The sequence below is a fragment of the Kogia breviceps genome, chromosome 2 (genome assembly GCF_026419965.1).
Source record: "Kogia breviceps isolate mKogBre1 chromosome 2, mKogBre1 haplotype 1, whole genome shotgun sequence".
Lineage (NCBI taxonomy): Eukaryota > Metazoa > Chordata > Mammalia > Artiodactyla > Physeteridae > Kogia > Kogia breviceps.
In genome coordinates, this window is record NC_081311.1 from 473,199 (window position 1) to 496,850 (window position 23,652).

Sequence of the window (23,652 nt, forward strand, 5' to 3'; positions counted from 1 at the left end):
TGCACGTGATGCACGTGTGTTACAGACCCCGGGGGATAGAGGGAGGGGGCAAAGACTGCACAGGCCCCCACACACATCCCTTTGGGTGTCTCAGCTTCTCCACGCGGCCCCGTGGACCCCTTCCCATGGGACGTGCCACTTGCTGTCACAGAAGGATCTCTGTCACCGGCATCCGTCCTCTGAGTCATGGCTTTGTGCCCAGATGTTCATGGAAATGCCAGACGCTCTCTTTTTGTGGCAGGGGACTTTATTGTTCCCAAATGCTCATGGTGCCGGCGGGAGCCAGCCCTGGCGGCGCCTGGCTTCGGAAGTCGAGTCTACGTTAAAGGGTGTGTGGGCATTTCCAAAGGCACAGGCCCCTCGGAGACCCCACTGCCCTTGGAAGGCCTCGGGCCGCCGACAGACCCTCTGCCCTGTGCGCCCAGAGTACGGCCGCTGCCCCGGTGTCTGTGATGCTCTGAGGCCTGCGGGGCGGGGACGAAGGTGGAGCCGGCACTGGGCAGAGGTGCTGACTCGAGTCCCCCTGAGAGTGGAGGGGCCTGGGGCAGCTGCCCAGAGCGCTCTGGACTGACAGGCAGGCTGCCTGCCTGCCCCGAGGAACAAAACTAAACGGAAAAAACACACACTAAACACTAGGAAATACCGGGGGCGTCGCCTGCCGCGGCCCGGCCTCACAAGGCAGGTGGCGGGGCAGATGGGATACACGCTGGGCGCTGAGGGTGGGTTTCTGCCCTGGGCTGCCGGGGACTGGGCACCACGGGATGAAAGCAGCTGACTGTGGACATGGACCGCTCGGCTGCCCTCGGGGCTCGTGGAGGCCGATGCAGCCCAAAGCATCTTCCCACCCAGGTCCTCCGACGATGGGGTCAGTGGCGGTGCCGCCAAGGCTGGGTCACGTGATGACCCCCTGCCCACCTCACGTGGCCGAGGGCCTGGCTCTGCTCTGAAGCACGTCCAGGCCGTGTGGGCGAAGGTGACAGAGCCCCGCCTGCTACACGGTCGTCTCGTTCCTCCAGGGCCCCGTGCGGATGTTACCCGTGCTGTCAGAGCCAAAGGGCACAGCGTCCCGTGCATCACCCTTGACCAGCCCGTTCTGGCCGGGGCCGCCAAGGGGCAGGGACTGTGTCCTCCGGAGCATCTCCAAGTGGGCCGGGCCGTGGGCTGCCTCCCTGCCAGGCCGTGGGGAACAGCCATAGAGCACGGGGCTGGCGGCGCCGCCCTCGGGCTGGCTGACCAAGGGGAAGGGGTCACCCTGGGCACAGCAGGCCAGCACGTGTGGCCCCATTGGGCCCTCGAGCGAGCTGGGGGGGCTGTCCGTGCGCGAGCTATGGGGGCTGCCGTCCAGGCTGGACGGGATGTGGTAGGCGTACTCCTGCCCGGCCGAGGCTGCCCGGTGCCGGCTGAGGTAGTGAGGCTGAGTTCTGCCCTGGACGCACCTGTGCAGGTGCGGGCCATGCCCGAAGGCGTCCTCCTCGTGCACGTGGACGTGGGCTGCATCCTCCATCAACTGCTCGCCGTGCATCTTGGTGCAGCAGGGTGTGGCTGGTGACAGGCAGCTGACGTGGCTTTGGGTGGCCTGCAGGTTGGTCATCTTGCAGTGGCTGGCTGGCGGGGGGCCGAAGCCCAGCGTCTGGCCGGGACACGGTGAGTCCTGCAGGCCGGCTGCGTGGCTCAGCACATCCCCGTTGGCGTCGAGCGTGGGCCGGACGCCGAGCTTCGCGGCGTGGGGGTCCCCGCGGGAGGAGCAGCAGGACCACCAGCAGTGCCACACGTCTTCCCGCTTGGCGCAGTGGTGGATGAGCACGAAGAGCCCCAGGGTCACGCAGAAGGCGCCGTACAGGCAACTGAAGATCATGTCCAGGAAGTGGCCCTGGGACACGGCCAGCGCCCCGAAGGTCCACGTGGCCACGAACAGGAACAGCGTGAAGGCGGCGGCCCGCAGCTGGGCCTTGAACGAGTGCTCGTTCCGCAGCAGCGAGGCGACCAGGGCATCGTGGGCGGGCGGCGTGGCCCGCGGGGCCCTGGGGCTCTGGCCGACCTCCGGCCCTGCCAGCCGCTGCGGCTCCTCCGTCCGCCCCCTGAGCTCGTACCTGCGCTCTGGGTGGCGCCGCAGCTGGACGTAGGTGCCGAGGAAGTACACGCAGGTGACCAGGGAGATGAAGGTCACCGGCCCGTAGAAGGCGCCCAGGCTGGGCTCCCAGGCCATCCAGCAGCTGTGGGAGGAGAGCAAGTCAGCAAGGGGGTCGCACCAGGCAGGGCACCGGGTGGGACTAGGGGTCACCGCTTCCCTGAGCTCGCGGGAGGGTCATCGTGAGAGAAGGAGACACACGAAATCGGGACGGGGCCGCCCCTCCTGCCGCCACCAGACAGCGTGGTGGGGGGTTGGGGGCGCCAGCGGTGGCGGTGGCCTGCAGGCGGCAGCCAGGCCTGGGTTCCGAGCCTCGGGCCGCCTCTCTGGCGCTGCTGCTTTTCTCGGGCAGCTGCCTTTCCTCCCAGCATCAGCCGGACCTGGTGGGGCCGCAGGGCCGGGCCCAGGAAGGGGTGAGCCCTGGGGGAACAGGGCCTGCGTGCCCTGCGGGGCTTTGCCCTGGGGGGGCAACTGGGGGAGGAGTGTGAGGGTGAGGGCATGGCTCCAGCGCCGGGGGTCGGCTGGGGGCCGAGCTGCGACCCGGGGCTGGCGCTGGTTCCTGTGAGCGAGGGGGCCAGACCGGCCTCCCCAGGGGGCTCTACGGTGAAGGGCAGGGGGGCGGCTTCGGGGAGAGCCCAGTGGGGGCCCTGCAGCCCCGGAGCCTGAGAAGCCCACAGAAGCCACTGCCAGGTGCAGCCGACCGGTGGCCTCACGGCGGGACGAGAGCGAGCGGGGTCGGTGGGCAGGGCGCCGACAGGGCGGGGTCTGTCTCGGCTCCTACGCACAGCCGGGTCCACGCTCTGCTGTCCTGGGCGCGGCAGCCCTGTTGCCGCAGGCACCCCTTCCACCCCTCCTTCCAGCCCACGGTGCCAGGGGGACGGGAGTTGGGGACGGGGGTGGGGGATGGGAGGGAGGAAGCCCGCGTGTGGGGAGGACGGCGCTCCTGGGCGGGGCCACGCCGCCCCGCCCCGCGCGGTGCCCGGTACTCACTACGCAGAGTCCTCGTCCTCCATCCCGTAGTTCCGGATGTTCGTGGCGGCCGTGATGCCGCAGATGATGAAAGGGGCCCCTCCGCTGATGAGGTAGAACCTGCGGGAAGGGGCCGCTCACTGCGCTCCAAGTCCCCCTGCAGCCCCAGGGCAGCCCCCCTTCGCCTTCCTCGGGGCAGAGAGGAGGAGGCGAGGCCCAGGCGTCCCGCCCGAGCAGCTGTCCACCCTGGTGGCGGAGCCGCTGCCAGCGCCCCACCCGACCTGGCCTCCCCCGCGCCCCCTCCCCCAAGAGCTCTGCACCCCACATTCCCCACCCCCTGCATTGCCCCCGTTGTTCCCCCACATCCCCCACCCCCTGGGTCACCCCACGTCTCCATGTGTCCTCCCCCCGCTGCTACACCTGTGCAGAGGTGACCCTGGCTGGGCCCAGCACGTGCGTCTGGGGACATGTGGTGCCCTGGTTCACGCGGCAGAAATAACGGGGACAACGTGAAGCCCCAGAGTGGAGGGGTGAAGCCCCCACAGTGGACAGGGTGGAGGGGGCTGCACGCTCCACGGCGGACAGAACGGGGCCGTGGCGGGCACTGTAGTCAGCCGCCTGGCCCCCTTCAGGCGGAGCTGCTCATCTCGACGGCGCCGGGGCCTCTCAGCCCGCGCCCAGGGAACGCCTGTCCCGGCAGGTGGCTGGCGTCAGTGACCAGACATGCGCGCTCAGGCCGGTTGGCCTGATAACCTCAGGGCGAGAAACTCACAGGCGCCGCCCCTCATGCCTTTGTGTGCTGCCTGGCAGCCCAGTTTCTCAGCTGCGTGGGGGCAAGTTCTGGCGTTTGAGCCCTCCCTGGGAGGACAGGGATTCACCTGGCAGGGAGCTGCCAGCCCCCCCCCCCCCCCCCCCGTGAGCTGACTGTCCCATCTGTGGGGCCGCAGCCAACAGCTCCACCCAAGGGTGTTGGAGCGGGATCCTGGGGCTGCCAAGCACCCGTGCCGCGGGCACCTGGCCGTGGAGCGTGCTGGTTGTCATGGCGACGGGTGGTGCCTCTGGTGGGGCGAGCATGGGGCCGGCTCGGGGACGATCCCCCATAAGAGGCTGTCATTCACAGGATGCCACAGATGCCCCAACCCACGGGAGGGCACCGGGTCCCCAGCGAGGGGAATGACACGGATTCCAGGTCCACGGGTGGAAGGGGGGGGAGCCTGCACGTGGTCACACCCGCTGACGGGCGGGGACTCTGTGCCTCCCGGAATCCTGTATCCAGAGGGCACATCCTCCAGAATGAAGGAGAAAGGAAGACACATTCTCACAAAAATAAAACCGGGAGCATTCGTTGTCAGCTGACCTGCACTTCAAGAAATGCCAAATAAAATCCTTCAGGATGAGAGGATGCTGTACCAGACAGAAACTTGGAGGAATGAAGGTCATCAGAAACACTGAACATCTGGGTAAAGCACAAAAGATCTTGTTTCCTCTTAATTTCTGTAAAACATATATTGGTGTTTAAAGAAAGAATTTTAATACTGCCTTGAGGAGTTTACAGTATAGGCAGGGGCACTATCTATAGTGTCTGTAGCATCAAGAGGGTGGGAGGAGAGATGGTCCCATGCAGTTGCAAAGTTTCTAATGTATTTTACATGAAATAGTGTAAGTTTCAAACAAAAAAGACTGTGGAAAGGCTGTGGATTTTAATCCCTAAAGCAACCATGAACAGCGAATAGGCAAAAAGTTAATAGATAAATTAAAATGAAATGTTACAAAATATTAAAATGACCAAAGAAGAAAATAAAAAAGGGAGGACAGAAAAAAAAAGAGAAAAATGAAGCAAAAACAGAAAACAAATAATGAAATGGAGACCAAATCAAAACTCCCATTAAATTTTAATGGAATAAACATTCTAAGTCAAAGCCAGAGATAATCAGAATAGATTAACAACGGCAAAAAAGCAAGACCCAGTTATATACTGTCTACAATAGGAGGAAACATTTTAAGTAAAAAGACACAGAGAGGTTGAAAATTAATGGATGGAAAAAGCTATCCACACTAACTGAGTCCAAGAAGGCCAGAGTGACTGCATTAATACCAGACAAAATAAACTTTTAAGAGAAGAGAGAAAGAGGGGCATTTCATAATATCAGTGTTAGTTCACAGGAAGACATTAAACTGTAAATGTGTGGGAGCCAAAGGGAAGATTCAAAACATGTGAAGCAAAAATGGGCAAAGTTAAAGGGAGAAATAAACAATTCCAAAATCATAGTTGATGTTCTGAATTCCCCTCTCTTAGCAACTGATAGAACAAGTAGGCAAAAAATTAGTAAAGAAATAGAAGATCTGAACAATAACATTAATCTTTTCCCTAATTGCTCTTTCTAGAACATCACACCCAATAATTGCATAGTACTCATTATTTTCAAGTGCACACTATTTACCATCGCAGATGATGTGATGCTCCATAAAACAAGTGTTGATAAGTGTAAAAGTATCGAAATCATACCGAGTATATTCTCTGATCAAAGTGAGATTAAATTAGAAACTAATAGCAATAAACTAACTCGGAAAACCACAAATATCTGAAAAATGAAATGACATACTTCTAAATAATTCATGGAACAAAGAATAAATCATAAGGGAATTAGAAAATATTTTAATCAGAATGAGAAAAAATACAGTATAATATTTCTGGGATGCAGGGCTTAGAGGGACACTCATAGCCATGAGTATTTCTATGAGGAAAAAAAAGGTCCAAAGTTCAGTGACTGAAGATTCCACCTCAACAGGGCAGAAAAACAGAAGAGCAAAGTAGACTCAAAGTAACCAGGAGGAAGAAGATGACAAAAACAGGGACAGAAATAAATGAAAAAAGAAAACAAAAAATAGTGAAAATTATCACGCCAAAATTGATTTCCTGGAAAAAAAGTCAACAAAACGATACTCTCATAGCTGGGCTGATCAGGGGTAAAGAGAGAGGGCACAAATTGCCAGCATCAGGAAAGAGGGGTCAGCACTGTCCACCCACAGACACTGAAAAAATGAATATACTATAAACAACTGTACGCTAACTATTTAGCAACTTAGATGAAATGGGTAAGTTCCTTGAGAAAAATACAAGTTAGCAAAACTGAAACGAGAAGCATTAGAAAATCTGGATACTCTCTTTCCAGGGAAAACACTGACTTCAGTATCCACAAACATCTCACAGCGAAACTCCAGGCTCTGTGAGTGTCCGCAGTGAATCAGAACACACGTCTGAGGAAGAGAGAACACCAATCTGATATGGGCTCTTCCGGAAACTAAAGGAGGAGGGAACACCTCCTGACTCAATTTATGAGGCCAGCATGAGCTGATACCCAGCCCACGTGGAGACATTTAAAAAAGAGTTGATTACACACAGCGACCCTGACGAACACAGACACAAACATCTCCAACAGTGTGTCAGCAAATGAAATCTAGGACTTTGTGAAAAGGACGAAGCATCATGACCAAGTAAGAATGATCACAGAAATGCGAATTAGCCCGTTATTCATAAACATGGATCAATGCAGTTCATCATATAAACGCAAGGAGAAGCCATGTGATTGTTTAATAAGTGTAGCAAAAACATTTGAGAAAATTTAAGATGCGTTCATCATTAAAAAATCTCAGCAAACTAGGAATCGATGAATCTCCTCAACCTGCTGGGAGGCGTCTATGAAAACTGGCAGCCAGTGTCATCCTTGACGGTGAGATGGTAGAGGTTCCCCAAGATCAGGAACGGACAAGGTACCCCTCCCCCCAGTCCCTCCGAACCCTGTCCTGGACACCCCGGCACCCTGATGAGGCAGCAAAGAAGTAAAGGCACCACTGAGAATGAAGTAAGTACACTTCTGTTTGCAGATGACCTGACTCGTTACCTGAAAAATGCTGTGGAGTCTCCAAAACAACTGCTGGGACTAATGAGAGAATTTAGACGGTTACGAGCTTATCACATAAAAAATCAGTTATACTTTGTACGTGAGCAGGAAACCACTGGAAAATAAAAATGCTGTTTACAATGACATCAAAGCGGAATCCCAGCAGATTCTTTTTTTTTAAGTGGATAATTTATTCTGAAATTTATATGGAAATGTAAAGGGTCTGGACTATCGAAGGCCATCCTGAAAAAAAGACGGACCGCAGGATAGACTACGAAGTCCCAGCATCAGGACCGTGTGGTCCTGGAGGGAAGCCTGACAGTGAACAGGGACACTTGGCTCTGTCCCATCCAGGCTGGCTAGGGGTCTCCCCATGGAGAGAACAGCTGAGCACAGCCCCTCCACCGGGGCCTCCCTTCCTGGGGTGAGGCTGGGGGCTCCCCACTTGAAGAGAAACTGTCAGAGCTCTTTCTGGGAGGCGGGGCCTGTGTAGGCAGCACTTTCAGCCTGATGGCAACCAGTGACAGGTGACTGGGCCCCTCCAAGCACCTCCGTAGGCCAGAGCCCCATTGCTGCCTGCAGGCCGTCCAGGCGCACTCCTGCCTGGGCCTCCCCTTTCTGTCTCTCTGCTGGGACCCCGGGCCCTCCCGCAGCTCCGTCTGTCCTGCGGCTCCAGGCTCACCTCCTCTGCACCTGCGGCACCATCCGCTTTGTTCCCTGCACGCCGGGTCACCTGCATGTTCTCCATGAAGGCGGGGGCCTCGCCCACCCCGTTCCCCTCAAGCTGCTGCCAGCGCAGCACGTTCCTCTGAAGAGTGGTGCCCAGTCTGTGCTCTCGTACGATGTTCACTGTCTGTAGGTGAGAGCGGGCACGGCGGGGCGGGCCCCACACTGCTCCGAGCACCTCGGGGCCTGAGCTCTGAGTACCTTCCCTGGGGCTCCAGGTGTGAGCGCGCGGCCCACGCGGCCAGCCCAGAGCAGAAAGAAAAGGGAAGCACCGCGCCCAGAAACGGCCCGATCTGCAGGGCGCCCTCACAGGCGTGTGGCCTGAGGCCTGGGTGAGCCGCAGCCTGAGCGCCAGAGGCTGGGGTGCCCCCGCCCCCGTGGAGGGGCGTCTGCAGACCCCGCGGGCGCAGTGAGCCAGCCTCCGGGATTCCAGCGCAGCTCGAGGCGGGCCAGCGGCCGGGCCAGATAAAACTGCAGGCACGATGGCCCGGCTGCCTCAGTGCGTTAGGGAAATCTTCGCAGGGGAGCGAGTGCTTGGGGACCCGGCCCGAGGGTCCTGCGCCGGCCACGCAGCAAAGGGGTCTGGCCTGCGGGCCTCCACGCCCCCGTGTTGCAGCCGCTCTGCTCCCACAGCCGACGGGGCTGCTTGGAGAGAAAGCCGGGGTTTGATGAGGAGACACCTTTAGCACACGGTGAGGCGCATCGGCAGGCGGCCCCACGGGATGTGACACGCATGGAAGGGACCCCTGCACAAGCCTGCACCGCCCCCCGCGGCTCCATGGCTCAGGGAGCCCCCGAGAAGCCCTGCAGCGGGGGGCCCAGGGTGGTCTCTTCTCCGGTGTCTGGGTGGATGGAGAAACGGGCGACATGGCTAAGCCACAGCCAGCCGAGGGACAGCTTGCCCAGAGACCCCGCCGTGGGTCTCAGCCCGGGGCGATTCAGCGCTGCCACTGCCTTTCTCTTTCCTGGAGGCCGAGAGGCAGCCGGGGCCCTGAAGCCAGTAGGTTGGCTCTGCCCCACCCGCGGTGGACAGTCCGGGGCCCACGCGGCTAACACCGCCCTCCCCGCAACGGGAGGCTGCAGCCGGAGCCAGACTGTGCCCTGGCCCTGGAGTCCTGCAGGGTGAGCGGTCACGGCCTCTCTGCTGCCTCTGGCCACGCCCCCTTCAGCCCCCGGGCGCCTCTTCCTCTGCAGGGAGCTTCGCCCGGCCTTTGCCTGGGCTGTTCCGGCTCCAAGTCCACACCTGCCGGCGGCCGTGCCGAGCTCAGGTCGTGGGGCGCCGTGCAGGCTAGGTCAGCAGGGGGCGTGGGAGGCCGCCGCCGGCCCCTTGGCCAGGGCGGCTGTTCTCGCTGCGGGCGCTGGGCGCTCCGCGCGCGGGGGGGGGGGGGGGGGGGGGGAGGCTCCGCCCCCTACCTGACCCGGCTCCCCGCCCCCGCATGGACCTCCCTGCAGCAGCCTCCACTCCCCACCCCAACCGGCCAACTCCAGTCCAGCCGCAGCCTCTCCCGTGGTGACCCCAGTGCTGGAGGGGCCGCGGGCCGAGGGTGCAGCCGCCACTAGAAGCGGGCAAAAGCACGAAAACGGATTCGACCCTGGAGCGTCCGGGATCGCCAGCCCTGTCCACACGTGGATTTAGCCCAGGGGGGCTGGTTTAGACGTCTGACCGCAGAACTGTGTGATGATAAATCTGTGTAGTTTTAAGGCCCTGAATTTGTGGTGATGTTTTCCAACAGAAGCAGGAAACTGACCTGGTCCCCCAGCTTACACCACCCAGAAATTCCCGTCCCAGGCGGAAGTCAGGAGTGTAAGTGACAGTGGAATCACAGAGCTGAGTGTACGAGGCATCGGGAGGGAAGGACGGGTTTGTTAACCGGACGCAGCACTCGTGGCCCAGACTCCTGCTTTAGAAGGTGCCTTCCAGCCGGTAGGAGTTGGGACAGCCGTTTGTAACACCAGGAGTCCCAGGTGATACAGGGGGTGTGCGCCGTCCTACGGCAAAGGACAGACGGATGGACGGATGCACGGCCCATAGGGAGGATGGGAGGAGGCTGGGTGCTCAAAAGGGGATGGCAGATGGGACCTCCAAGAGGTCCCCCCCAGGGAAAGGGGCAAGGGCTGAGGGGTTTGGTGGGGTCACACCCGCCTCCGGCACCACCAGGAGCAGCGTAACTACAGGAGAGCTGGTCATTTGTTCTCGTCACACGACCAGATGGTGACACAGTCACAGAGACAGGTCTGATAAACACGCTGTGCAGTGAAAGAAACCAGATAAAAATACGAAATGAGCAATTCCATGTGGATACGGCTCAAAGTCAGTGCGGACAAAACTGATGTTTCGGGGTGCATACTTGCGTGGTGAAACTATTTAAAAAGGCAATAAAAGTCATGAATCAGGACATGGAGGGGGCTGGGTGTGGGCATGGCTGAGGTTTCCGTAGGGAAAGCTCCTGTTTCTTCCCCTGAAGGGCACACGAAAATTTCGTAAACCTGTGCTGATATTTTAGACTTATTTGGGGTGTAAATGTTCTATTTCTCCAAAAAAAAAAAAGTTTAAGAAAAAGGAAAAGAAAGAGAAAGGACCAGCCCTCTCCCTGAGCCTGGGGTGCCGCAGAGCCTGGAGAGTGTGGGCTCCGGCAGCTCTGACCCCGCCACCCACCTGCCCGGGCACCTGACCGTTCCCCGTCCTGTCCTCTGAGCTGGGCCTGGGCCCTGCCCTGCACACTTGCCTGGCTGGAGCCCGCGTCCAGTCAGAATAAACCAGCTCCCGGGACAGAGAACGCTGGACAGCTGGCACAGGGCCCAGATGGAGGGCGCTGTCCCTGCTGAAGCCACTCGGGTCCTGGGCAGGCAGCTGTGGGGCTGGGTGAGGAGCCCCTGCGTGTGGCTGTCCCCAGCTCCAGGCAGGCCCAGCTGCCCCGAGGGTGTGGTGTCAGTGACGGGCACACGGTGAGCTCAGGCCGCTGGTGTTTCTGGCTCCAGCAGCGCAGGTCCCATCTACTCGAGCTTTAGTATTTTAAGTGGGCTTTTGTTTAAGAGTCCCCTCTTTCCGCTTTTAGGCTAGTAATCCGCAAGCCTCCAGGGCCGCAGGGAAGCCTGACTGAAATCCCGGCGACCTCCCCAGTACCTTTCCTGTGTCAGCTGAGCTGAGGGGAGGACCCTCTTTCCAGGTCAAGGGGGAGCAACGCTTCCCCGAGAGTCCAGAAGGCCACAAGAGAGGATGGAGGCCAGCAGAGGCCAGTTTCTCCCTCTGTGGCTTGGCCACCAGAAGGGACCAGTGGGTGAAGGAGCCCCCAGCAAGGACCTGGGAGGAGAAGCCACAGCAGACTGTGATGAGGGTCCTGACCGCGGAGTGAGGGCCATGGGGCCCCCTCACCCCGCTGGATGGTCAGTCCACTGTCCAGGGCCATACGTGCCCAAGGCGCCCTCCCCCAGGACAGCCCGAGGAACCGCCGTCAGCCGACAGACCCTGACTGGTCCGCGCCCTCGTGGAGCCTGGGTCTCTGTGGACGAGACGTGCTGACACGAAGAGCGGATGTGACCGACTGTCACGGGGGTCACTGCTGCCAGGCCTCCCTGTGTCCTTGAGCCAGGGAGATGCAGTCGGGGTGGGGGGAGCTGCAGGAGGATGACCTGTGAACCTGCCCAGGCACCGCCCTTTTGGTCCGGTGTCCATCAGACAGGCGTCCACCAGGTAGGCGTCCGTCAGCTAGGCGTCCTCCTGGTGCAGTTAGCGTTCCTTGTGTTGCTCAGGACTTCTGAAACGCGAGACATCAGGTTGATGATTTCTGCTCAGGTGAGAGAGCCATCCACATCCATCACCCAGGTGTGCGGCTTTTAGAGCCACCGATGTGCCTCTGAGATGCAGACCCTCACGTCCAGCTTGCACTGACCGGGGTGGACAGAGGAAGGTGATAACCCTTGAGGATTTGAGGCCTGGAGAAAAGCTGGTGGATGAAGGCCTCAGGGCCACACAGTGAGGGACGCCTGTCCGAGCCCTGACTATGCCATGCAGATGCTCCAAGACCATCTCCTGTTCAGAGTGTGCCCTGCGTTTAGCGTGTAGCCAGGGCGCTTTACGATGACCAGCATGAAGCCGCACCCCAACTGCCATGATTCTCTCGGTGACAGGTGCCAGCACGTGGGGCCGTGTGGTTGCTTTCACCTAGAAGGAGCCCTGTGTTCCTGGGCCAGGTCTGTGGGCCAGGACGTGATCCCAGGTGTGGCTTCACGGGGCCCCAGGGGTCAGGCTTGGGGGGCCCTGCTCGGTTCACCGACGGCCCTGGAGCCCTCTGCCCCCATGGCCGTGCCGGGGTGTTGTGTGGTTCCGCCTGGCCCAGCGCTTGCCGAGCACGTCCCAAGCCCCTGGTCGTCTTTAATCACTGCTGCGAGAAGGCGTTCCTGGCAGAGAGAGCCCCAGAGAACTATCCCTCCACCAGCAGGGCCGTGCAGGGTCGGGGCCGACTGCACGTGGGCTAATGGACGACCCAGGGGCCTCAGCTCTGCAGGCGCCTGCCATCCGGGGTGTAGGCACCTCAGCACCAGCGCCAACTGCAGTTTCCAGATAAGAAAACCACCAAGTGACCTTAGGTAATAGGAAACTACCTAGGTGCACTTTATCAGAAGGGGCAGGACAGATGGCAAAATTAGGCTGTAATTCCATGCCGCTAAATTGGGACTTAGCCCCTGAGCATCGGTAAAATCTCAGCAAGAAGCTCCGTTTGATTCTAAGGTAGACTCCCTTTGGCCGACTGCTGTGGACTGAATGTCCCCCGTTCCCGTGTTGAAATCCTAAACCCAAGGTGGTGGTATTAGGAGGGGCCTTGGTCATGCGAGTGGAGCCCTCACGAATGGGATTAGCGCCTTATAAGAGACCCCAGAGAGCTCCCAGCCCCTTCTGCCACGTCACGTCGCAGCGAGGAGACGGACATCTAGGAACCAGGAAGCTGGTCCTCACCAGACACCGAAGCTGCTCGTGCCTTTGTCCTGGACGGTCGGCCTCCAGACCGTGGGAAACAAGTGTCTGTTGTTGAAGCCGCCGGCCTGTGGAGTTTTGTTTTCGTCACCCGAAAGGATTGAGACTAAGGGAGCGGGAGAGGTGGAGAGGTCTGTCCACCCAGAGACCCTGGCGGAGGGGCCTTGGCCAGCCCAGCCCATCCACAGAGGCTGCGGACGGTGCCCTGCACAGCTGTTCTAGTGGCTCCCCTGGCGCTGGCCGAACGGCCCGCGAGCGGCTGGGCTTGGAGACTCACGATCACCAGGTTACACGCAGCACCTTCCGTGGCGATGACACAGGCAGGGGAAGTAGAGACGTGGACAGAGAAGGGCCTGAACGAGGCTAAAGAGACAGACAGTCGTGAAGTTTGGGTGCCGAGCCCTCCTCGTGGTGGTGGCCTTTCAGCAGTGGCCGAGCCACGGTTCCTGGTCCCTCAGCGTGGACACCGGCCTCGTTTCCTCTGTTTGTGTCTCTCAGCCAGGCTCTCCCTCCCCAGCTCCTGCCTTTCCTCCCCGCTGACACTCGGAAGTGCTGACCAGCAGGCCGGCTCTGCTCCTCGAGGCTGGCGGCTGGGGACCTGGGTCTCGGTGGTTCCCCGTGTCACTGACTGATGAGGGTGTTCCTCGTGCCAGTGGCAGGTCTGGGGGCGCCTGCTTCCTCCAGGGTCCGGAGGTCACCAGCTGTGGCGGTCGGGCTGCAGGGGCACCTGTGCAGCCGGTCCCCAGGGCAGATCCGAATGTGCCCGCAGCGGCTTCCCTGGGCAGAAACCCTGCATGCGTTCTGTTCCTAGAGGATGCTCCCGTGTGAAGAGTCCTCCACTTGGGTTCTTGCTTGGAGCTTCAGCACCTTCTCGGCCTCACACTGCAAATCACACCCCGACCGGCTGAACCCGCGTGGCAGACCCAGCCCTGGACTTGGTCTTCTGCTTGTTCCTGCTGCTTGGTTTGCTTTCAGGCCACCCAGTGAAATTCCCTGGTGCCAGAGCCCCTCAACTGCACCCCGGGCCCCAGCACGGTCCGCACCTCTGTGTCGAGCACCTGGCTGTGCCTTGTGTGCCTGGCATGACAGAGGGGTGACAGAGGAGGGGAGGCTGGGAAGACGGGGCTCCTCCTGACGTGGGGAGGGGATGAGAACAACGTGGAGCAGCGCCCAGCTGCCTGACACTGGCGCGGGGGTGACGGTGCTAGTGCCTGACTGAGCCGCCTGCTGTGTGTGGTGGTGCTGGGAGTGGGCTCGGGTCCACGCGGACACACCAGGGTGCTGGGCGTGGGCTCGGGTCCACGCGGACACACCAGGGTGCTGGGCATGCGCTCGGGTCCACGCGGACACACCAGGGTGCTGGGAGTGCGCTCGGGTCCACGCGGACACACCAGGGTGCTGGGCGTGAGCTCGGGTCCACACGGACACACCGGAGTGTGGGTGTGGTTTTGTGTCCCTCGTGGACACACTATTAGTTGTGTTGGAGCCTCTGAGAAACAGCATTGGCACCTTGGGGACTGCAGGCTGGGCCAGGGCTGCATGGACACTGGGTGGTGGTGGCTGGAGTGGGGAGCTCTGCCTTGAGTCCCTCTGAGCCTCTTGGTGTGAGGGGACCCTGTCATGGGTGGGCAGCGCTGTGTCCTGGGTCGGGGGAGCCTGGTGGTGGAGGCTGGGCTGGGTGGGCCCTCGGGAGCTGGACCGGGCTCCTGGCCGGGTCCATGGTCCAGTCCTGCCCCCTCACCGGGCAGCTCCCCTGTGGGGCATGGTCCTCTCTCACCTCCTGCTGTTCTTTCCCACCTCCGCCCTCCCCCTAGCCCTTCACAATGCTTCCTGCACTGCCCATGTGCTGGTTCCCCAAGGCCTACCCCCCCACCCCAAGAAAACCAGAAGGTCCTGGTGCCGACACCCTGGGCCCAGCTGAGGCTCTGAGTCTGCCCATCCCCAGACTCCCACCCCCAAATCTGAGGGGTAGCACCTCCTTGTCTAAATGTACACCCTTTTGTTCCAGGTGGCGATACCCCAGCAGGAAGCCCTGAGGCAGGACTGACGGGCCAGGGACCCAATTCACACTCAGCTCACAGCTGTGAGAGACCCGTAAAGGCCTTGACTCTGCTCGGTGACACTTGGGCCTGGCCTGGGGCCTGAATCGAGGTGCTCCCCTAGAGCCCACGCTCCACGCCCATTCCATTCCTCATTAGAGAAAACAGACAGCTAACCTGGCCGTGCAGCCCCACAGCAGAACCGGCAAAGTAACCGGCCTCCACCCCAGGCCCTCCCCGGCTCCTGACCCTGACCTCAGAGCTTTCCAAACACTGGAAGGAACGAAATAGTATGTTTCCCATCACTGGAGTCAAGATCTCTCCCCTCAGCCACATGGCCCTTCAGTCAATCTGGAATTCCCTCACTCAGCTGTCTCGAAGACTTCCAGCACAATTCTAGAGAGATTCACCCCACCCCCTGAAAACTGAATGATCTGTGGAAAATAAACAACACGTTCATAAATAACCAGTGGGTAGAAGAGAAAATCACAAGGACAATCAGAAAAGATCTTGAGATGAATGAATAAACCCCACAACACACCACAACCTCTGGGATCAGCGAAAGCATTGCCCAGAGGGAAATTCATAGCCATAAGTTCTAGAGTCAAAACAGAAAGATCTCAAATCGGGAATCTGACTTTAAGGACAAAGAAGAGCAAACTGAATTCAAATCAGCAGAAGAAAGGGAATAATAGACACTAGAGCAGAGATAAATACAATGGGGGCGATCACTAATTAGCTGCTGATGTGTGAACTGGGACAACCCTCTAATCTCTTTATGCCTCAGTTTCCTTATTTCGTAAAAATAGAAATAGTCACGTTCCCTCTAACGTGTGTGAAAGTACGTCGTAAACTTTGAGGTATTATCAAACTTACTTTACGTCAGACACATTTTCTGTTCTAAACAAACTGTGAATAACCATAAAACACATGCCTGCCTTTTAGCATAGAGTGTGACAGAGTATGTGCTCAATAAATATCGCCTATTTCAAAAAAGAAAAAAATTTAAAAATAGAGAAAATTGATGAAATCAAAGTTGGTTCTTCAAAAAGATTGACAAAATTGGCTAACTATTAGCTAGACTAAGAGAAAAAGAGAGAGGACTAACACAGTCCTGGAAGTCCTAGCCAGAGCGATTAGGCAAGAAAAGAAAGAAAAGCATTCCAATTGGAAACAAAGAAGTAATACTCCCTACGTGCAGATGACATGAGGTATACAAGATCCCAAAGGATCCACAGAAAGTTGCTGGAACTAGTAAGCAATTTCAGCCAAGTTGCAGGACACAGGATCAACACAAGGAATCAGTTGTATTTCTATGCAATGAGCGGCCCGAACGTGAAGCCAAGGAAACAATCCCATTTACAATAGCATAAAAAAGTACTTAGGAAAAAATTTGACCACGGAGCACAAGATGTGTGCACTGAAAACTGTAAAACATTCCCGGGAGGAATTAAAGAAGAATGGAAAGACAGCCTGCGTTTACAGATTGGATACTGCTAATAATGTTAAAGTGGTAACACATCTTGACACGCTCTCCAGATTCAATGCAATCTCTATCCAAAGTCCAATGGCCGTTTTTGCAGAAATGGAGAAAACTATTTTAATATTTGTGTGGGATTTCACAACTGTTTTCTTTTTATTTCTCAGTGGAAAACTGCAGAGCTGGGCTGGGAGGACACAGGGGCTCTGGCCACGGCCCGTGCCGCCTAGCCCTCCCCGAGGGTCCAGCAAGACATGGTGTGCTCTGTTCTGACAGCTTACGTGCCACGCCCCGGCAGCACGTGGCCTTTTGGGGCGCTTCCCTCCCAGGAAGTCCCAGGAGCTAACTTCCTGTTGCTGTTGGTAAAGCCCAGGCGACTTTCTAGTCTTGGGAGTGGTGTCAAGGATGCGGTAGAAGGACGCCTGTTGCGGGGCCGGTGGGAAGATCCCCACTGATGAGGCTGCTTCTGGTTGAGGAGGCTGAGGGCGGAGGCCGCAGGGCCTGGAGTGTGGAGGGCAGGATGTGAGCCCTGGGGGCCTGGGATGAAAGTCTCTGGTCCCTGACGGTCCCCGCCAGCCTTTGGGGTCCCCACGAGCAGCCTCTGGTCTCTCTGGAGAAGGCCCAGGCCCATCACGTTAGCCACCAGCCCCCGGCGAGGCCAGGCCCGAGAGAGCAGGCTGCGGACTGCGGTGGTGATGGCGGGGGTGGGGGGGGAAGCAGACGCCCCCGCCCTCCGACATCGGCACCCGTGGCGAGTGTGCGTGCTGGGACGGGGTGGCGACAGGCAGGCCGGCAACCGAGGGAGCTACTGGGGTTGCAGCGCTACGTGGACGCCCCAGTGTCAAGGCCCTTTGTACTAGAGGAGGTGGACGCCGGGGTGGGGGCAGGCAGTGGCCTCCGGGCAGCAGCAGAGGAGCGGCCAGCCTCCCCGAGTGACCTGCGGGTGTGACAGCGCGGCTGGGCCAGTCCCCACCCCGAGCCCCAGGTCACGGAGCCCCGCGGGGCTGGGTGCCCAGCCGGGTCACGTGCATTTTGAAGCTGTCAGAGGAAAACGGAGCGCGCTCCACAGCTCCACCCCAGTCGTCAAGCAATCAGGCAGCGCTTCAGTCAATTTCAGACCCGCAAACGCATTTTGAGAGTGATTTTTAAACCCGGGGGACCTGGGGCTTCCCTGGCAGGAGACGAGATGACGAAATCCCGCCTCCCTGGCCCAAGTCACTGAGAAAGCGCCACTGCCCCTGGTTGCCACGTGGCAGCAGGTCTGCCCCACCTGAAAATCGAATGGCGTCGGAAGCCCGGGGCCAGGGCCAGGGCCGGGGTGGTGTGTGTGTCGGGCGTCACGCTATCCATTTAAATAACACAGGGCGCTTTTTCATCTGCCTCAGAATGGGCGCTCTGCCGGGCTGTGGGCTTACTGAGCACTGGCCCGCGGCGCTCCGAATGCAAAGCCAGACGGGGCTCGGTCCGAGGGGCCGGCTGTCCCTGGTGCCCCCCGCATGGGCCACAAGTTCACAGCGGCAGCCACTGCCTTTCCCAGAGGCCACCTGGCTGGGCTCGTCTCAGGAATCCCGGGCAAAAGGCTCCCGAACGCCAAGGGTCCCCCTCCACCCTGCCCCGCCCCGCCCCGCCCTGGTGTCCAGGGCGGCCTCGGGCCGAGCTGCGTACCACCACCAGCGGGCACCCTGGGGGAGCTCAGTGGGCAGCCAAGGCCTGTGCTCTCCGAGCTCAGGTGACATCCTGGAGAGGGTGGCAGCCGGATGGCTTTGGGCAGCTAGTGCCCAGGCTCAGGGCCATGTCGGCCGATCTGAGCCTGGCTCTTGCCAAAGGCCGATTTGGGTTCAGCGTTGGCTCAGAAACTTGAAGGGCAGAGCTCAGCAAAACACTGACTGCCATGGATGGCTGCCCAGCGACGGGGGCAGGTATGTCCTTGTCTAAAGGAGCTGCGATCGCTCCTTGGTGTGAAGCGAGATGCACTCGGGCCGTGGCCCTGGCAGGCTGGTGCCCCAGCGTCTCCCTGGCTCAGATGCTGGAAGGGCGTCTGGGGCTCCCATCGGCCCCAGGCCTATTCCAACCACGTCTACCTCGAGCCCTCCCGGCCCAAGGAAGGAACAGGGACAACTGGCTGGTGCAGGGCCTCCAGATCCGTGCCCAAACCATGCGGTTACCCTGAGGTCAGGTTCCCCTCTCAGCTCTCTGAGACCCGTGAATAAACCAAAGCCAAGACCCAGGCACTGACCCACCACGGAGCCATCTCTCCCCACGCCCACCCAACGTGGGTACTGGGGTTCTCCCCGCGGTAACTCAGCAGCACCAGAGGACAGTCACCCCAGCACCAGGGCCCCACCCTGCCCCTGGCCACCTGTGCCATCGGATCATCCTCAGGCCCCAAGTTCCCTTGTGGCTAAGACCCCCTGGAGGGAGGTCCAGGGCCGGGGTCTCTTGGAGCCTGGTGGTGGGGCGGCCAGGCGCACTCAGTACCTGAGCAGGGGCTGCTTGGGGTGCGGTGGCTGGTCTGCCCCCGGGCACAGCGGGGCCTTCTTGGTCACCTGCTTGTAGATGTTCCTGGCAGCCACCCCGATCCACAGCATGGTGGAGAGCGTGGAGTAGTGCAGCACGATACCCACCTGCGGGGAGAGAGCGAGTGAGCCAACGCCCCCAGCCCTGCCCCCGCCAGCGCCCGTCCCCCCAAGTCCGAGCCCCTCCCCCTTGCATCCTCAGGAGGCAGCTCAACAGTGACACGGGAAGCGGGACTGGCAGGGGGCACTGGGGTCCTCAGCCACACTTCACAGGGGCTGGAGCTCGAGGGAGTCGCGTGGGCTGCCAGGACCCTTGAATGGGTCAGCATGGCCGTCCTGCAGAGAGGTGCGTGAACGACACCCTGGTCCTGGTCCTAGTGGCGAACCCATCCTCCCGCACGTGGGCCGGACGCACACGTCCGTGTGGTTGGCATGTTTCAGCCCCACCGGCGCCCACCAAAGGAAGGGAGGGGCGACGGCACAGCGGGGTCTCCCGGGATTCCGGTGTTTGGGGCCCCGCGGGTGAGATAAAGCGCTTTGGAGTCAGAGGCCGAAGTTCACTCCCTGCCAGTCGGAGTCGCTCATTACTATGGCAACAGCCCCAGTTGCCCATGGCGGCGGCTCTGCCTTAGCCGATTATGTATTCCACACCCCGTCATCTCCATCTGATTCTGTAAAATGAGGTTACCTTTGAAGTAATAACCTGGCATTTCGCAATGACATGTAAAATATGGCTGTAATTGTAAGGATGTCAATGTTTAAGGGACACAGAGATTCCGTGAATAAAGGTAACATCGCACAGTTATAATGATTTATCAACTCCAGGGTTCAGTTTTCACTTATGAGAAGGCTCCGTAACAATGGGTGAGAATGCTGTGGGGTGGTGGGAAGCTCCCCGGGCTGTGTTTTCGGTTTCAGATGGCTCCCTGCAGGTGGGAGAGCCCAGCCTTTCCCTCCGCCTGGCCTGGGCCCCGTGATGGGGCCGTGTGTGCCTGGGGCCTTGAGCTCACGGCCTCACCCCAGCCTGGCCGAGAGGAGGAGCCATGAGGAACTGAGGGGCTAGAACTCCCTGCACCAGAAACAGGAGGAAAGGGGACCATGTGGGCCTGGCCCTCGACTGAAGGACAGCAGAGTGGCTCTCGTCCCGTGTAAAGCAGAAACAGTCAGAGGCACGTCCTTGGAAGGAACGCCGCCCTCGGCCTCTGGAGCTGGTCCCAGGCCGGGAAGAGGACCCGGAGCCCAGAGCGGGGGCAGGGAGGAGGCGGAGCCAGGTCTGTGCAAGTCTGTGGATGATGAGAAGGTGTGAAGAGCAGGACGCTGTCTGCCAGACACCAGCTTCGGGCTGGACACGTGGAGTGGTCGCGGGGTCATCACCCTGGCGTTCCGACGGCCCCTCCGCCGTGCCGGCCGCCGCCCGTGCTTCCGGGCCCAGGGCTGGCGCGGACGCACAGGGATTAGCGGGGCCTGCGGCGGCCACCCGTGCCCGTGATGTCAGGGCGCCCTTCGGTGAGGCTCGTGGCCATGGTTTCGTCGCCATAACAACCGTCTGTTCTGTCCAGCCATCCTGAGCTCTGGACCGCTCTCGTTCCTCGTGTCTCAGTGGCACGTTTCCCGGTGACACTTGGACGAGGAGGGCTGGCTGCGGGGTCTGCGTCAGGCCTCGGGTGGTGGTGGGCTGTCGCCGTCACGGTGCGGGCAGGCTGGCTGCCAGCCGGAGCAAATCCACATTTATGCTAATGACTTGGCTTGTGTGACCACGGAGGCTGAGACACCCAGAATTTGTAGCTGGCGGGACAGCCGACTGTGCGGTTTCGGTCTGAGCCCGAATCCAATGGAGGGGGACTGAGGTCCCAGCCCCAGGACACACAGGGGTCTCTCTTACTCAGACTTCTGTTCTGTCCAGGCCTGCGTGGACCGGATGAGGCCGGTGCCGGGGAGGACAGTCTGCTCTCCTCGGGCCACAGCTCGAATGTTCACCTCATGCAGAAACACCCTCACAGACGCGTGCGGAAAGAGGTTTGACCAAAACGATGTTTGCACCGTGGCCGGTCGGCTCGACACAGGATGGCAACCTTCACACCTCCCAACCGTCCTGGTCCCGGGCCGTGTCCCCCGGGCTCTCTCTCCTCCGGCGAGTGGAGGCCCCACGGCTGTGGCCCCCCGGCCCCGCGCCTGCTCTCTCTCCCCACCTCTCCCCTGGGCGCTCGGCGGGTGACGTGCAGCCCGAGTGCGGCCGCCGGCCTGCTGGAACCTTGTTCTCACTGCCCCACGCCTGCCCTGCTGCTCGTGCGTGAGAGAGGGCGAGGCCCTGATTCCTTCTGGAAACGCGGTCGGGAAGCCAAGCCAGCACGGACTCCAGAGCCGAGGCTGCTCCCTGATAGGGCCGTGAGGTTGTCACTAGAAGGGGACCGAGTGTGTCTCACACCAATGGGACCTCTGCAGATCCTGCCCGTCCAGACCCTCCAGGCCTGTCCGCCCCCATCTGCCACATACTTCGGGGTCCAGCCGGCTGCACCGGCCAGGCCTCGGCTGCCACAAGGACGCCTGGCCCCGGAGCCTCTGTCTGGGCTGGCCGTCTTGGGGTCAGTTCCCGGGTGGGGAGGCGGGGCTCCCGGGCCTGTAAGGGCCGTGGTGAGCTGCGGGGCTGGGGGTGCCTGGAGCCGGCTGCACCACTGCAGCGTCCTGGCATGTGGAGCGCTGATGGCAAAGTGCGGAATAAAGATAACAATCCATCTCACTGCTTCCAGACGGCGCCACGTCTCAGCAGGTGTTCACAGGCGGACCGTAAATTGGATTTCCCGGGGCTCTCCCAGGGGGTGTTTCCACGCTATCGAGAGGCTTCCGGAAGCGTGTCTGCTCCTCTGCGTGGTTTTCAGGGATGTGCTGCTGACTTTCCTGCCGGGGTCCAGGAACAGGTGGCAGAATCGGCTTCCCAATGGGATGGTGGGCCCTAACATGGATTTTCAGAAAAGTGACCTCTCTTCTGTGTAGAGGAGCCTGGGGAGAGTGGGCCACAGGGCCCCCGGGGCCTGTCTCATGGGTCTGGCACCTTGTTCGCAGGGGGGAGGGCGTCGGGGGAGGAGCTCACAGCCTGATTCCTCCCCAAGGTTCCCCTGTGGGAGCAGCCTCTCGCCCCGATACCCAGGAGTCGCCCAGCTGCTGCCGTCTGTGCAGGAGGACAGGGCATTTTTCGTGTGGACAGGGGGTGTGGAGGTCAGGTAATTGGGCTGCAGCAGCCCTCACGGCTGTCAATAAGCTGTGGTTGAATTCACACAACCAAGGCTGCGAGGGGTGCACGTGCCGTCCCGGTGGGTACCGGCAGAGACGCTCCCTCCACGTGGTCCAAGCAGATGGACACACACCAAATGAGTCCTTGGTGAGATGCCCTGTGGTCCATGGGGAAGCCCCACCCGGCCCCCGCCCGGGTGCTGGAGGGGTCTGCCCGCCTGGAGGGGACTGTCCACTGGGCTGAGCTGAGGCCAGGAGTAGGTGGGCTGCTGAGGGGCTGCAGGGGGAGAGCACAGGGGGCCTCGACGTCCAGTTGCAAAGGCACCTGGGCCTTCTGTCCTTGACTCACAGTCGACAGCAGGGCCTCTCCTGGGCTCTGTCGGGACCGGAGCGTAGTTCGTACTGCCCGACCCCCCCTTCTTTTGGCCACGCTGCGCGGCACGAGGGAGGGATCTTAGTTCCCCGACCAGGGATCAAACCTGTGCCCCCTGCAGTGGAAGCGTGGCGTCTTAACCACTGGACCTCCAGGGAAGTCCCTTTCCCCCGTTTAAGGAAGGTCAGGCGGGGCTGCGGGGTGGGAAGAAGACCCCTCTGTGACTTCTTCTCTGTGCTCCCCTTTCACCTGAGAGGGCCAGACCTCCCCAGCACCAGACCGCCGAGTCCCACTTGGGGGGTGGGGCCCGCATGTCTCTTCCATGGCCCCGAATCCCTGGCGACCCGCCAGCGATGGCGCTCTCTCCCTGATGAGGAGCTGCGGCACCTGCATCCATGGACTCTTACCTGGGCCGAGGGAGGAGGGGGGTCCCACCCCTGGGCTCCTACCCCACCTGTCTCTGCAGGAGAGGCAGGCCGAGTCCCTGTTTCTGTGATGAGCCCCGTTCTGACTATGAATGTCTCATGAACATGTCACCATAGGCCTTGGAGAAAACTGGTCCGATTGGAAAATAAACTAAATGACGTGATCAAATGCTGAGCAAATTGGTCAGACTCACACGGGAGACGTGTAGACACACTGGATGCTTAACTGTCCCTTTCACGAGAAGCCTGAACGAGCACTTGAAGGTGGTTTCATACACAAGACGGTTATCACGGATTTCCCCTTTGGTAGGAGAGTCGACAAACACGTCAGATTTTGTAGCAAAATGAAGACCCAACAGCACTCACCGCCTGGCACAGGATCGGGTACTTGGTGCGGTTGATGCCGCCAGCAAACACGGAGAAGGTCAGGGCCGCGTGGAGGCAGAAGTTCAGGAGCGTGTGCCGGCCTTTCCGGCTGATCCGGATGGCGCTGCAGGAATGGAGATTTCAGGTCAGGAACCGGCCTCTCAGGGCAGAGCGTAGAAGTGAACCCTTTTTTCCAGATGCCACGTCCCGTCCACGCGGGGGATGGGCTGAAGACCCCGGGGTGGGACGGAGACGGGCAGGGAAAAGCACACCAGAGAGACCAGGTTGGGGAAAGATGGATGGACACGCTGAATCCACCTTAGCATGGGGCCTTGGGTGGTTTGTTGGAAAATCAGCCCTGGAATACTGTGACTGGAAGGTCTCTGGTCATTGGACAGATGAGGACCTTGAGGCCCTGGGACGCTATGATTTGTCCAATGTCGCAGAGGGAGGATGGCAGGAAACCCAGTCCCGCCTCCTGGTTCCCCAGACAGAGTTCTTCCCTCTCTGAGCAGAGGCTGTACCTTG

At 60.0% G+C, this 23,652-nt stretch overlaps 1 protein-coding gene across 3 annotated transcripts in view; it reads right to left on the reverse strand.

Annotated features, from left to right (window-relative positions):
* Nucleotides 1-229: 229 nt before the first annotated feature.
* The window catches only part of ADGRA1 (adhesion G protein-coupled receptor A1), a 33,256-nt gene continuing 9,833 nt past the window's right edge, over nt 230-23,652 (reverse strand). For all 3 annotated transcript variants that reach the window (XM_059054970.2, XM_067023766.1, XM_067023774.1), the window contains 4 exons: nt 23,125-23,248; nt 18,695-18,840; nt 3,119-3,217; nt 230-2,213 (listed from right to left, as the gene is read on the reverse strand). In XM_059054970.2, the coding sequence (XP_058910953.1) occupies nt 992-2,213; nt 3,119-3,217; nt 18,695-18,840; nt 23,125-23,248 (1,591 nt within the window). In that variant the 3' untranslated portion in view covers nt 230-991. The remainder of the gene's footprint in view (nt 2,214-3,118; nt 3,218-18,694; nt 18,841-23,124; nt 23,249-23,652) is intronic.